The sequence below is a fragment of the Aulonocara sp. 'chitande type north' Nkhata Bay genome, linkage group LG17, assembly GCF_057382095.1.
Source record: "Aulonocara sp. 'chitande type north' Nkhata Bay isolate Kocher_YH1m ecotype deep benthic linkage group LG17, A_spYH_male_GT1.1, whole genome shotgun sequence".
In the NCBI taxonomy this organism is placed as follows: domain Eukaryota; kingdom Metazoa; phylum Chordata; class Actinopteri; order Cichliformes; family Cichlidae; genus Aulonocara; species Aulonocara sp. 'chitande type north' Nkhata Bay.
This window is the reverse complement of record NC_141360.1, coordinates 40,570,339-40,584,012: the sequence shown is the minus strand read 5'-3', so window position 1 is coordinate 40,584,012 and position 13,674 is coordinate 40,570,339. Positions and strand designations below refer to the sequence as shown.

At 46.5% G+C, this 13,674-nt stretch overlaps 2 protein-coding genes across 5 annotated transcripts in view; one reads left to right on the top strand and one right to left on the bottom strand.

Moving 5' to 3' along the window:
* The window catches only part of fcho1 (FCH and mu domain containing endocytic adaptor 1), a 63,589-nt gene that overhangs the window by 8,658 nt on the left and 41,257 nt on the right, over nt 1-13,674 (bottom strand). For 2 of the 4 annotated variants that reach the window (XM_086269352.1, XM_086269353.1), the window contains exons 7-18: nt 12,262-12,366; nt 10,734-10,832; nt 9,903-9,999; nt 9,621-9,738; nt 9,509-9,533; nt 7,213-7,273; nt 5,527-5,720; nt 5,183-5,201; nt 4,981-5,037; nt 2,776-2,827; nt 1,960-2,084; nt 723-1,820 (exon numbers count right to left, since the gene is read on the bottom strand). In XM_086269352.1, coding sequence (XP_086125478.1) covers nt 723-1,820; nt 1,960-2,084; nt 2,776-2,827; nt 4,981-5,037; nt 5,183-5,201; nt 5,527-5,720; nt 7,213-7,273; nt 9,509-9,533; nt 9,621-9,738; nt 9,903-9,999; nt 10,734-10,832; nt 12,262-12,366 — 2,050 coding nt within the window. Of the gene's footprint in view, nt 1-722; nt 1,821-1,959; nt 2,085-2,775; nt 2,828-4,980; nt 5,038-5,182; nt 5,202-5,526; nt 5,721-7,212; nt 7,274-9,508; nt 9,534-9,620; nt 9,739-9,902; nt 10,000-10,733; nt 10,833-10,932; nt 10,990-12,261; nt 12,367-13,674 lie in introns of all 4 variants that reach the window. The other 2 variants (XM_086269355.1, XM_086269354.1) reach the window with 2 other exon arrangements.
* The window catches only part of rfx2 (regulatory factor X, 2 (influences HLA class II expression)), a 56,096-nt gene that overhangs the window by 39,446 nt on the left and 2,976 nt on the right, over nt 1-13,674 (top strand). The window lies entirely within an intron of this gene.

The following is a 13,674-nucleotide window of genomic DNA, read 5'->3' as shown; positions in this document are numbered from 1 at the left end:
GGCTCCTGACTCCGACAATCCATCCGACCAAAGTCGGACTAAAACATTTGTGACGGATGTCTGAGCGCCGTGTAGCACGTAAAATCAGTCGAGGTCAGTAAGCACAACCAGAATTCACACATAAGGCGCGCTGTTGATTTTTGAAAAAATTAAAGGAGTTTAAGTGCGCCTTATAGGTATGGTATTTCAAAAAAGGCCCTAGATCAAAAGTACCTGCTGGTTAACTTTGTAGTATTGTCTACTTGGTTAAATGTGTTTTATCTCAGTCCTTCCGCTTAGCGTTTATTTTTCCCTGTTTTAATCAGACGCAGCCACCCTGCAGCCTCTAATGACCAATCAGGAAGGCATAACGTGCTATTAAATAATCAGACTGCATAACCTTCAACGTGAAATAAAAGGGCTAGCCCACCTAGAAGGGCCAATCACAGCGAGAGTCTGTGAAGCACTTTTCTTTCCAAGTGGAAAACAGCTGACTCTTTAATCTGTGAGCCAGAAAACAGCACAGGTGACACGAAGGTGTTACTAAATCCAGCATATGTGCATATTCATGCTTCATTTCTCTGACTACTCTGAGAAGAAACTGATTGCTACCTTTGTGACTAATTAAGGAGCGCCACAGACTGAGGCTGGAGGACAGCACGACTCTCGGCGTTTACTTTTATAATTAGAACTGGAAATGTTTTTAATACAGTCAGTAGAAACTTAAAAGAATAAAGCAGTACCCTTACGAGAGCTGACACTGCAGGACATCTGTGTGCTGAGATCCAGACAGTCTTGATCTTTGTCTGTTGAAAAGCAGAGATCCTCCTGGGGCCCCGAATGCCTCGTGAGGGGAGGGGCGTTCCTGCGCGGCTCACCTTCCGATGATCGGTGTTTTCTCCTCTCTCCGCCGCCACCTTCCCCTTTTCCGCTTGCTTCTTGTGATTTGGAGCCGTTGCCTTCACTAAATGGGTTGTGGAGCGAGTTCCAGTGCGTTAGCTCCTTCTTTGGCTGAGCTGACGGTAAAGTGTTCGAATTGGCATCGAATCCAAGTCTGGTGGCGCCGCTGCCACCGCCGCTGCCACCGCCGCTGCCACCGCCGCTGCCACCGCCGCTGCCGCTACCACCGCGTGGAGGGATCCCCCCAACAGCTGCCGCCAGCGACGACTGATGCGTCGGGCTGCCGATCATTGTGATTGCAAATGGGTCATCGGAAGAAATGGGAGGCGGGAGGCTGCGATCCCGCTTCCTCTCCCTCTCTTTCCGATTGCACGAGGAGGATGAAGAGGAAGAGGAAGTGCTTGGAAGTGTCTTGGTGTCGTTTAAGGTAACGGAGAAGGGGTCCCCTCGCAGATCCATTCCTCTGCCCTCCTGAGCAGTGCGAGGCGGAGGGCGCGCCCAGGCGTCCGACAGGTTTAACGTCTCCTGGGTGACGGTCCTCTCAAAGGCGGCGAGGAAGGGATCCTCGGGTGGGATGTGTTTGCAGTTCCACACTGATGACTCCATCTCTGGTGGGGCGAGGGACTGAGAGAAGGTGGGGAACCGCACCGACGAGGGGTCCTTATCAGGGGGAACTCGCGAGGGGCGCGACGGAGCGACAGACCAGACGGCGGTAGGGTCATCCTGCGGGTGAGGACTGCGTCCAGGGGAGTGGTCACGGAAAGCGGAAAGGAAAGGGTCCGACGGTCGACCCCGTGTTTGCTCTTTACTCTGCGATGCAGGAGGCCAGGCCGCCCAGCCTGCTGGTTCGGGGGAGGGTCCGAGGGGCTGATGGGAGGGTGAGTCGAGGCCAGAGTCCTCAACATTCTCCGGAGACGAGGAGTCGGAGGAGAAAGCAGCATCTGCCACACACAATCAACACATTAGTCGTGGGAACGGCGCCGAGACAGAATTTAGAGCTTTTATGTTCAGGTCGTCCAACAGTCCCGTCTCTCTGTAAGAAACAAAACACAAGCAACAGTTAAATGAAAGTAACCTTACATTCAGACGCTCCAAACGCGCTCCGCTCTCTGAGTTGGTCCCGGCTGTCGAAGCTTTTGGACTTGAAGGCCGATTCCAGCGGCGGTCCAAACAGACTGTCCGAGCCCGACGCTGTCGAGCTCAACCTGATATAGCGAAGAAACGATAAAGAAAATCAGAGCGAGTGGCAGAGGGAGGTTCTCTGTCCGCGTACTTCAACTTCCTGCCAGAGGCTAAAGAGTAGCGTGTCGGGGAACTGGTCTAATCTGGCGAGCGTGTGCATGCGAGCACGAGTGGCTGTCTGTGATGAGACTGGTGGCCTGTCCAGTGTGTAGCCCCGCCTCTTGCCCTGTGACAGCTACCCTGACTGGGTAAGCAGTTAAGCAGCATATCGAGATTTCCACAGCGTAAAGGTGTGGGCCCAGTGCCACCCGGTCACGCGTATCATTCGCGCCCCTGTTTGAACTAAAACCTGCATCACAGTGGCGCTATTGTGCTGTCACATCTGTCCACAATCATATAAACACCGGCCTAACGCTACTACATTTTGCCATGGTAACAAGGTAGAAACAATACGGGCCACACTACCACCGAGAAAAACAGTCGTTTCATCTGAGCGACGGAGGCGAAAGGACGAGGTAATTAGACGAATGAGCCTCACATTTAAACGAGCTTGCAAAGGTAAAATGAGATGGAAGAGGGTGAAAGCTTCAAAGCGCTGCACAGGCCGTTGATGATGCTGATGATGCCATTTAACCTCCAAAACAGTGTCCCCACCCTGCTCACAGCCAGATTTAAAGCAGGTAGAAGATGATGTGAAGGGCAAAGGTAGCTTACCTACTGTGATCGGGGCTGGAGGTGGACCTGCGAAGGCCCTCCTGCTCTCCATCTGTACAGACACACACGTCATTACGAGACATCGGGACTAATCAGCAGCACGCTGTCCTTCGTCAGAGCTTCTCAGAGGCTGGGACGAGCTGACATGAGACTACATGAGACCCCCCCCCCCTCCCCCGCCAATATCTTCTCTGTAATAAATACCAGCAATTAGCCGGGTCTCACTGAGCTCCAGCCAGTGCTGCTGTCACTGCAGAGTAACGGCTTTAATCAGATGCTGATCATTAATCCTGCTGCCTGTGGATTTAAGAGGGAGATTCCCCACTGGTGGAGTGCAGCAGGTTGTAGACTCCCACTTGAGCCTAACCTCTGACAAAATAATGAACCAGTCTGCAATAAAACATGCTTCGGAGCACGAGCAGACTAACGACTGGTATGTGCAAGGTCAACCAAAGAAGAGATTTTCTGCCTAGATCAGATTTCTGATGATGAGTGCATCTAAAGTTTCCTCAGAGGTCAGTGTGCCATATGATTGCATTAGCAATAAATGTAATAAGGCTGTATATCAACAGTTACACACTACATAGAACCACTTTATAGAATCATATTTGTTTGCAGATGTTGGCAGCTGTCAGCAAATAGTTATCAGCTATTTTGAAACAAAAAAAGACTTTTTATCCATAACAGCAAATGAACTGAACAACAGAAAATGCCAATGCTATTTATGGCCTCCTCACAACAATGATAAGAAAAATAAACTGGGCCAACATGGCATGTTTGTTAATACAGAGACACACATGTTACTGTGATCTCTGGTCTCCCACTCAGAGACACAGGTCTCCGAGTGTCCAGCATTCAGAGGCTGCCTCAGGACTCATGTGAGAGAAAACCTGCTCACACAGACATGTAGAGCCAAATACTGTCAATAAGGCCTCTGCAATGTTCTGAAGACAGGTAAACTTGTCAGGTAGTGACGTCCAGCAGGTGAACATGCAGCTCCATGAACACGCACAGCTGTGGAGTCCAGCTGCGCTCGTAGTTCTGCAAACTTTGACCCCACAGAGTCGAGCTGTTCAGTTCAATCAGCTGCGTTTCGATGTCGCATTAACTGGCATTAACTCAGCCAGTTAATGTGAGACAACCAGCTGCTCATTAAAGCTTCTGGTTTGATCAGAAAAGAAAACATTGGTCCAAACGCCTGAAAGTCCTGAAAACACATTGTGAATTCTGCCTCGAGTCTACGGATGTATCCGTGTATTTACGTGGTGCTGATGCTGCGCTGAGCCGACAGCTGCTGAAGCATTTGAAGTGTCTGAATGTGGAAATTTCAACATCGCTTGAAAAAACTGCCAGCTAGCAACGTCCCTCTCACCGGTAGGCGAAGTGATTTTTAGCCAATTACAAGTTGAGTCTGGTAGTTGGGGTTGTTAGCTAAGATGCCGTCATTAAGAAGCGGCACAACTAATGTGTGTATGTGAGCTAATCTGCGATGTGCACCGCTGGCCCGGCCATTTATTTTTTAATGCACCTTCTCAGATTAACTCACTGTGTGTCGTGCCCAGGGCTGGACTGGGACAAAAATCGGGCATTTTGACTAGAGACCGGCCCCCCAGGTATTAAAGCCATAAAGCCTTTGAATGAAAACAGACGCTGCTGTGACAGTGATGTACAGTCTTGTTGGTATATGTATGATTTCTATACATTGTACATCAGGTAAAAACTTTGGTTGTAAAATTCAGATAATTATTTATTAAAAGCGAGACATTTTAAATGAGAATAAGAAAGAAAAGTATTTCTTTGTGCCCCCCTCTCCCTGTTAATCGACCAGCATCTGGCCAATCCACCACCTTTCATTGTTTATACCACTACAAAATAATAATAATGAAAATCGGCCCACAAAAAAGAAAGATCACCATCCGGCATTTGCCCGGTAGCCGGTGCGCGTCCAGGGTTGCCGACCCCTGACCTTAGACAGAAACACAGAGAGATGCTGCAGATACACAGATGATTCTGACTCGCAAAAACGAAGGACACCAACCTGAAAACACTCTTACAGATGTAAACAGAGACAGAACTGAAAACTATCAAGTGCCTTCACTACTCATTAATCTGTCCATTATTTTTCCCCAATAAGAAATTTATCTTTAGATCTTTATTGTTTATTCTGTGTAAATAAAGGACTGGACTGGATACTGAAAGACTCACCCCTGCGGGAGGCAGCGTCCCCGTCTTCTGATCGGCCTCCTGCGGTACTCGAGTTTCCTGGAAACAAAGTTAAGAAATGGCACTTTAAACATTTCCCACTGCCTTATGTTACAAGCAGAGGTATTACTGCACACCAGCAAGGACTGGAAATGTTTTATTATTTATTTTTTAAAGCAGTTTAAATGCCAACATTCAAACTTACGGGAGAGATGTCGCTTGACCTGAAAGTCGAGACAGAGAGTGAGAAATATTCAATATATTGAGCTATGAAAAGGGTAGGAGCTGACATTCTGCTGGGTGTTTTTATTATTGTCAATAAATCCCATGAATATACCCAAAGGAACAAAGCTTTAGCTTCTTAATAACTTTGTGCTGATAAAGTAGTCGTTTCCAAAACATGCTGAGGTTTTTTGTTCAAAGTTAAATGTGTTTGTCATCATATTGTCTCTTTGTGGAATTTACTAAGAGTACGTCTTCAGACTGTTTTGAGGAGGGTTAACGTGCACATCTCAAATATATCCTCATTTAAAGGAAATCAAAGCCAACCTGCTGCTTCGGCCCTCTGTTGGGTGGCAGCGTAAGCGCCCCCACGGTAGCTTTGAGCTCCTTCTCTGTGGCAACGGAGCTGCTGCGGTTGCTGCTGGCCACCGGTCGGATCTGAATGTGGAACTTCTTGGGCTCTTCGTCATCAAAGTCTGAATCGCTGGAGTAAAAGTTGGTCTCCTTCTCCTTGGAGCAGCGTGGAGGAGGGTCAAGGAAGAAACTACGTGATGGTTAAATGACACAAAGACTCTGCTGTTTTTAATTTCAGTTAAAATGATCCACCTGAGACTTGAGATTTCAGAAACACAAACAGGAAAATATAATTAAACCGGGAAACATTTCATTTCATTAAAATCTGAACAAAAACACAACCAGCAGCAACGAGGGGCCGACAGACGGACATGATGAACATAAGCAGGACCGCCGCTTCCTGCAGGTAAGTGGTGCAGAACTGTCAAACTGCCACTTCCTGCCACATCATTACCCACAAGAAAAGCCACACCCCCTTCCTCCTCTCCCCGGACTTCAATCTGCATATGAAAATGTTACGTGCACCTTCAGACTCTGATTAGTGTCTGCGGGGAGCTTAGTGGAGAGATGGCACAGGCAGGGAGAGCAGCCTCCTCACATCCACTCACACTGCCACCAAACATGAACGCAGCCGAGCCGAGGGGCGCGTCTGCGTCTACGGTTAATTTGAAAACGTCGCAGACGCGTTGGTTAAACTCCATCTCTCACCTTCTGACTACAAACCATTTAAAGATCACCGTAATCCTTCTCAGCTAAGGGGTCTCCCAGACTTCATGCAGTGATCTCAGGGGTTATAATTTGTCGTCACGCAACTTGAGTCAAGCTTTCCTTCGGTCACAGCAACGAAAGAGACGTGAATCATTTGGAGCAGCGATTGTTCTTCCAGTTTTCATCCAACAGATGGTCCTCGTTATATTTGTGCTCGTTCACATTTAGACCCAAGACTCAACAGGAAGTTTATCGAGATTTAGTTGATCAAAATCGCCGTCGTTTACTCTTTTGGAGAGTTTCTGAGCGGTGCTCAGACTAAGTTGGAAATACTAACGGGGAGGGCGGGAATAAGACCCCCGCTAGACTTGAACTGTGGACACTCTGGGTCATGGTTATTACCGGGCTGCTAAATAAAGACTTTTATGACATATGGTGGACATTCATCGATTAAATACGGGCATGAAATTGAAATAGTGCAGACATAAAAAAGACAATAGAGCGGCTGTAAGAAGCACTCAGCCTCTTGGGTTGGGAGTGTTCGTGTGCTGAAACTGTTACATTAAATCAAAAACGTTGATGTTCCAGAGAGAAGAGATTGCTACAAAATGATCTGAATAAACCAAAAACTAAATAAAAACTCCTGAGAGGGCGAGACACCGCAGACAGGTGACGGAAAAAAGATTACAGACGATTCTTTAGGACACAAGTTATTAAAAGTTACTCTGAGCTGGTGCCATCGACTCCCAGTAAGGTCACGTGTTACAGAAGAGTCGCCTCCACGTTTTCAGCTCATTTCAAAACAGTTTCGTGAACACTGAGGCTTTTCTGTGGCGTCTTCTTTGTTTGCCACGCATCTGGATCCTCAGTTATTCTTTATTACAGGTTCAAAACAGAAATATTCCTTAATGGTCTTTCCTGGCCCTGAATGCAGGAGGAGCAAAAGGATATCATTCTGAGTGCTGTCAGCTCGGATGACGAATCCTTCGTCGTCTACTTCCAGGGGGGAATTCTGCGGGAATGAATGGGAACATACGCGCACAGAGGAGGGAGAGAGGGAGGCAGACAGCAGCTGGATCAGAGACAAGCGGCTGATATCTGACACAAAGAAGGGTTTTGTCACACGGTGTAACTGAGCACTCCGACCTGCGCGCACTGAGAGCTTTCCATTAGTGGGAATAATACAGCTGAAAAATATGACACACTGTTTGGTAGTCGGTGACTAACTGCTGCAGCTGCTGTGCATTAAACACATTCTTGCCAGCAGCTCGCTGAAGCAGCAAGAGCACTTCCAAGTTTGACGGAAATCGTTTAAGCAAGGCAGGACGTCTGGGAGTGAAAGCACGATAAAGACGAGAGGAAATCCAAACTAATACCTCGCCGACATGGGAGCAGTTATTTTTAGAGCGCGGGCTTATTAAGATGATATTTCATTACACGCGGTTTCAACAAACAGACCTCTGTGGGTCTGAGATGACGAGTGTAACCGAGACCGCCGACGTGTTTTTGAACAGGATCGCAGGGAAAGACGATAATTAAGGAGCAGGCGAGTGATCTAGTTAATATGACGAGGTTATAAAAGTCACATTAATAAGACAAATGCAGCTGCAGCTTAACTGCAGTAAGCCACGTGCTGTAGATGTAAAGATCAATGATTTTACATTAGCACTCAGTGATTACACGTCGCAGTCTGACAATAACGGCCTGCTGTTGGGCTCCGCGTCACCCGCTCAGCATCAAACATAAAATCAGTGATAAACTCTAGAAAGTTATACATGAAAAATGAGCCGTTTTTCTCGTTTCTTTGAGCTCAATGAGGTCGTGTTTGCGGCGGCACTGGGATGTGTCGTCCAGTCTGTGAAAGCTCGGAAAGCTTTGAATGAGTCATTCAAAGGTCTCGTGTTTACAGGCAGAACCGATAAAACGTTGTAGAGCTGCAGAGTGGGGTCATCTTATCATCTGGCCTGCACCGAGGTGTTCAAGGTTAAATGAAAGATTTATGTGTTAAAAAAAAAGCCTTAGAAACTGATTATTACAACAAAGTACTGTGTAACATTTTTGACCTCTGACCTTTCCTTTAAGGGAAATGTGTTGATCTGAAGGTCAAAGTGTTAATGCTGTTATATAAAACACAACATACAGGGAATGATGCACGGGGATTCCTCAGATCATGTTACTTTGAACCTTTGACCTTTTCTTAAAGGTCAAATAAGGTCAAAGGTTCATAAATTGTCTCTTATCCTTAAAACATTCTGCTGCCTTTGTTTGTATTGGAAGCATTCAGGTAATAATCCAGGTATACGGGGATTCTAAATATAACATTTGACCTCTGACCTCACTTGTACATTTAAGATCTTATTTCTTCATCTCTAACGAAAATCTGGTCAAGAGAAAGAGAATAAACTGATCAGCTAGTTAGACTTAGTTATTCACGGCCAGTTACCTACAGATAACCACTGCAAACTTCTTAAAGTTCATTTAACCTCCTAGGACCTGCGTCCACATGTGTGGACATCTCATTCTGGGTTATTTAGACCAAAATACTCAATTTTGCTTTACATGGGCCTGATATCCACTTACCAGGACGTTATGCTGCTGCTGTTCTATCAAAATTTTAAACAAATATCCTCATACGTGGCTCTCATTTTTCTTAAAAACAAAAATAAGGTAAAAAAATAAAAAATAAATCTGGTAATTCTTTGTTTTTTCATTCTTGGGCCCCAATCAGCCCAAATATCAAAGAGAAATTTAAGATGCTGTGGAAGAGTTCAGGTCTTAGGAGGTTAAAGATAACAAAACAAAATGAAAATATACAAAAAAAATTAAATAAAAAATAAACAGTTTACTGTTTGTTTACTTATTAATCTAATCATAACCTAATCTAACCTTTAAATAAAACACAATTTCATATCTAAACTTTAAGCAGCCACTGATTTAATTAAAGTCCATTGATCGAGAAACCAAACCTGTGTAATTAGATTACTCTCCGTCTCAGTCTGCTGGATGACACTGTGGCAGCGACCACAGGCCGAAGCTACACACCTCTGTTTACAGCACTTTGCGTATCCACCGAGTTGTGTACGCAAACACGTGCCCTCATGTGGAGCGCTGCACTTCCCCTCTGGCACAAGTTTGTTCCCAGAAGTACCGAAATAGACCGAGGAAACCCCACACCGTCAGGCACATTGTAAACACACACGCACACACACGCACACACAGGGCTTTAAACCTTTTGTGAAATACTCACCAGAGCCTCGGTCACAGCCGAATCGCTGCAAATAAGACGAACACGCAGGTGAATCAGAAAATCCCTCAGACACTCGATGTGTATTATTAGGAGCATTGATGCGCACACTCACACAGAGTCTGGCTCTTTGTCCCTCTTGCCCAGACCGGGTATCCTGAAGGCCTTCGCCCGACTCTTTTTCCCTCCTTCGGGCGCCAAAGCTGTCATGTATTCCTCAAATCCAACCGCAGCTGCATGAAAATCACACACACATCCATCCATTTAAGCCAGTCACAGTTTGCTTCTGTGAATCAGCTTCCACGCTGCTGTTATGAATGTGGGCGTCTTCATATTTTGTTATGCAACTTCTGCAGCTGAATGTTTCCTCCTAACTGGACGAGCCAGCTCACAGTACCTGGACGATCTTTGCCCGTGCCCTTCTGTTCAGCAAATTTCTGAATGAGGTTATCGATGCCGATGTTCTCCACGTTCTGCTTGAATTCTTCGTGAACCTGCAGTTGAGAACAGCAGAAGGATTTATTTGGTTACTGACCCAGACCCAGGACACGCCGGAGAGATGTAATCTCTCCCAGAACACCTCACCCAGGAGGCGTCCGTGTCAGATGCCCGAACCACCCCAGCTGGCTCCCTTCGATGTGGAGGAGCAGCGGCTCTACTCTGAGCCCCTCACTGATGGCTGAACTCCTCACTCCATCTCTAAGGGAGAGGCCAGCCACCCGTCAGAGGAAGCTCATTTCTGTCACTTTTATTCGTGATCTCGTTCTTTCGGTCACTACCCACAGCTCGTGACCACAGGTGAGGGTAGGGACGTAGATTGGCCGGTAAATCAAGCGCTCTCTCTTCACCACGACGCACCGCTACAGCGTCTGTGTGCTGATGTGTCAGTTCCTGGCTCTAATTTACCCACAAACACTGTTTGTTTAATATAAACTGCACATAAACCCCCCCCCCAGCAGGAAACAGAGCACACGCTGTTTATGGTCATACTGGGAAACACTGGAATCACCATTCCACCTCTGACACATCTGCAAGGACACCTAGCGTGTGCGGTCCACTACCATCGGCTGTCACCACAAATCCTGAACCAGATTTGTGGCTCTGCTCGGCTCTCCCACCGAGCTTTAAACAAACGTAACTCCAGGAGGAAACGATGAAAGAAAAAGACGGCATGAAAAGAACGAGGCGAAATATATGAGAGCAGGATTTCACATGAACTCCAGCGTACCTGTCCCACCTGGACGTGGGTGTCTTCTATGGAGTGGGAGTAACCTTTGATGAGCTGTTTCATCTGCCGCAGATGAGCCTCCTCGATTTCCTGAAACTTCTGCTCGAACACACACAGACAAAGATGGTGAGACAAGAAAAGCCTTTGCTTTACGGCGCCAAAACCCTCGTGTGGGGTTTGAGATTTAAGAGCTACTTACTGTGGGGCTTGGTTTTTTTCTGCATTTCGAGCAGCCACCACACTCTTCAAACTCGACCTTTATTCAATAAAATGGAAATAGCCTTTGAAAAAGAGCCGCGCTGCAGCTGGGCGGTCAGCCAGCTACGGAGGCACCGGCTCGCCAGGTCGTTAAACCTGCGATAATTCGAGAAGATTTAGCATTTGAGTTTGATCTGGCTCTTTATTCAGCCAGCTCATTTGTCGCTGTCTGCTTCAGGGGAATTGTCTTGATATAGGGGAAATTGGCTTTCGGTGGAGAAGCAAGCTTATGAGCAAGCTTGTGCCAGCTCCTTTACTCCAATTATACATGCAAGATCTGGGCTTGGAGAGCAAATATAAAATACTGCTGCTGTCAGCCTCAGGCAGAGTCCTCATTTCCATCTGCACTGTGACACGGCTCAAGGTTTCACTGCAACGCTTCTGTGTATGCAACTGGTTTCTCCCTGAAACATCACAACAAACTGCTCTGGGTCTGAACCATCTCTGGTGCATTTGGTTTAGTTTGGCAGTGAGTTTGTGGATAACTAGCTTCAACAGTTAGTCGAATAATCGTTTAGGATGGCTGTTGCCAAAGCGGTCCAATCAATAACTCATGCCTCACCGCTGACTTTGTATCGTGTGAAGGTGCCCGTCTGTCAACTGCATCAACAAGCAAAATGCACCTTTACGCTTCTCCCTAAAGCCGGTGTTGTTTTTGGTGTACGGCACGCTGCCCTCGGCTTCTCAGGGGTTTCATATTTACAGTTCCTGCAGGAGGAATGTGCGTGAACACACACCGCGTGCGTTTTCTTCTTCTCTTGGTCGAATTAAAGGATTTTGATCTTATAAAAGCAGCCTTCCTCCACCCGGACGACCGTCTCCTGACACGTTGTTCTTCCAAGTACTTCCTCATAATTACTACCAGACCTTTTCCTTCAGAGCTATTACAACAGATAATTGGTCGCTGAGATTCTTGTCGCCATCTCAAATCTAAAACACAAAGCCGCTCAACGGGGTTTGTTGAAGATTTCCATGGTAACAGCAGCAGTAACCATGGAAGTGCAGAGCCGGTGATTAAAGGTAACGAGCAGGGTTGCGGGATGTGTGCACAGGTCGGTGGGTGTTTAGGAGTCGGGGGCAGAGGTTTCCTTTTTTGGGCAAAGCAGGATGTAGGATGACAAACGAACCGATAAGAGCGAGTTCTCGTGTGGTGGGAGGATACGGAGAGACAAATCCAGCCCGAGAGAAGCAGAAATGCATAAATCAGTAAATCAGAGGGTGGGAGAGAGAGATAAAAGTGGCTTTAGGCCCAGCTGGAGTCGGAGCTGACCTGGGCGGACTCGCTCATCTTCTGCTCAAACTCTCCTCCCACGCGGTTGTACTTCTCGATGCACAGCGCGAACGACTCGGCTGCTTTCTTTGACTTCAGCTCCGCCTAGTGAGGGGAAAAAGGAAAAAAGACAACGGCCGTTAAATACTGACCCTCGATCACAAGACGGACAAAAGTAAATGACTCCACAAGAGAACGAGACAGATTTGTTAAAAAATGTCTGCAGCAACGCTGGAACACATCACATATACTCAGATTATGTAACCAGTCATCAGCTGGCTGTCCTGAAATAAGAACGACTTTGTTACAACTTCTCAAATGTGACCACGTGCTACTTTCAAAACATATTTATGACACTTTTGAGTGTTGACAGTTGTTAAAGGGCTCACCTGTGAGCTCTCAGTGATGAACTCTGATGGCAGTTTGAGTCCTACTACGATAACTACAGATTAGTTTGTGTGTTCAGGTTCTTTCTTTCTAGCTTGCTTCAGAATAGTAACCCGTCTACACCACAAGCCTTTGATCACGTCGCTCTTTCAACACAAGCAGACAGACACAGGAGTCTTAACCAAAGGAACGTTTTTTGGATTGAAGGCTTACGGGCCAGTAAGTATCCTGAGTTAAACGGGGATTTTACAGCTTTCTCATGAACTTTATTAGAGACGCAGTTATGTCACCACGTTTCCCCTTTTTGTTCTCTTTGTCAGATTTGAATTCAATTTTGGTGAATCTTCGTCCTCTTTCACCTGCCAAGGTTTTAAAGACATCTCCTGTTGGTGTGTTCACAGACTGTTTTTACATGATACCTTCACATGAACAAAGTCTTTTGAAAAGGGAGCGCCGCCTTAATTCAATCCAGTTCCGTTTTATTTATACAGCAACAAATCACAACAACAGTCGCCTTAAGGTGCTTTATATTCAGATCAGATCAGATCAGAATGGGTTTATTGCCAGATGTTGAGGTTTACAACATTAGGAATTTGCTGCGGTGCTTCAGTGCAAACAATAAGAATAAGAATTAAAGTGCTATGTAGAAAGAAAGATATGTGCATGAGATATACATGAGATATATACATGAGAATAAGAATTAAGAGTGCTACGTAGAAACATATATACATGAGTGCAGGTGGTGATCAGTGCCAAACATGAAATGATGCAGTGACACAGCGTAGGGTCATGTGTTAGTGGTGGGAACAGTCGTACGGTTATTGTTCATGTGTCCAACAGCAGAGGGGAAGAAACTGTTCTTATGGCGAGAGGTTCTGGTGCGAATGGACCGGAGCCTCCTGCCTGAGGGGAGCAGGTCAAACAGACTGTGTCCAGGGTGAGAAGGGTCAGCTGAGATCCGGGCTGCACGCCGCAGTGTCCTGGAGGTGTACAGGTCCTGCAGAGATGGGAGTCTGCAGCCAATCA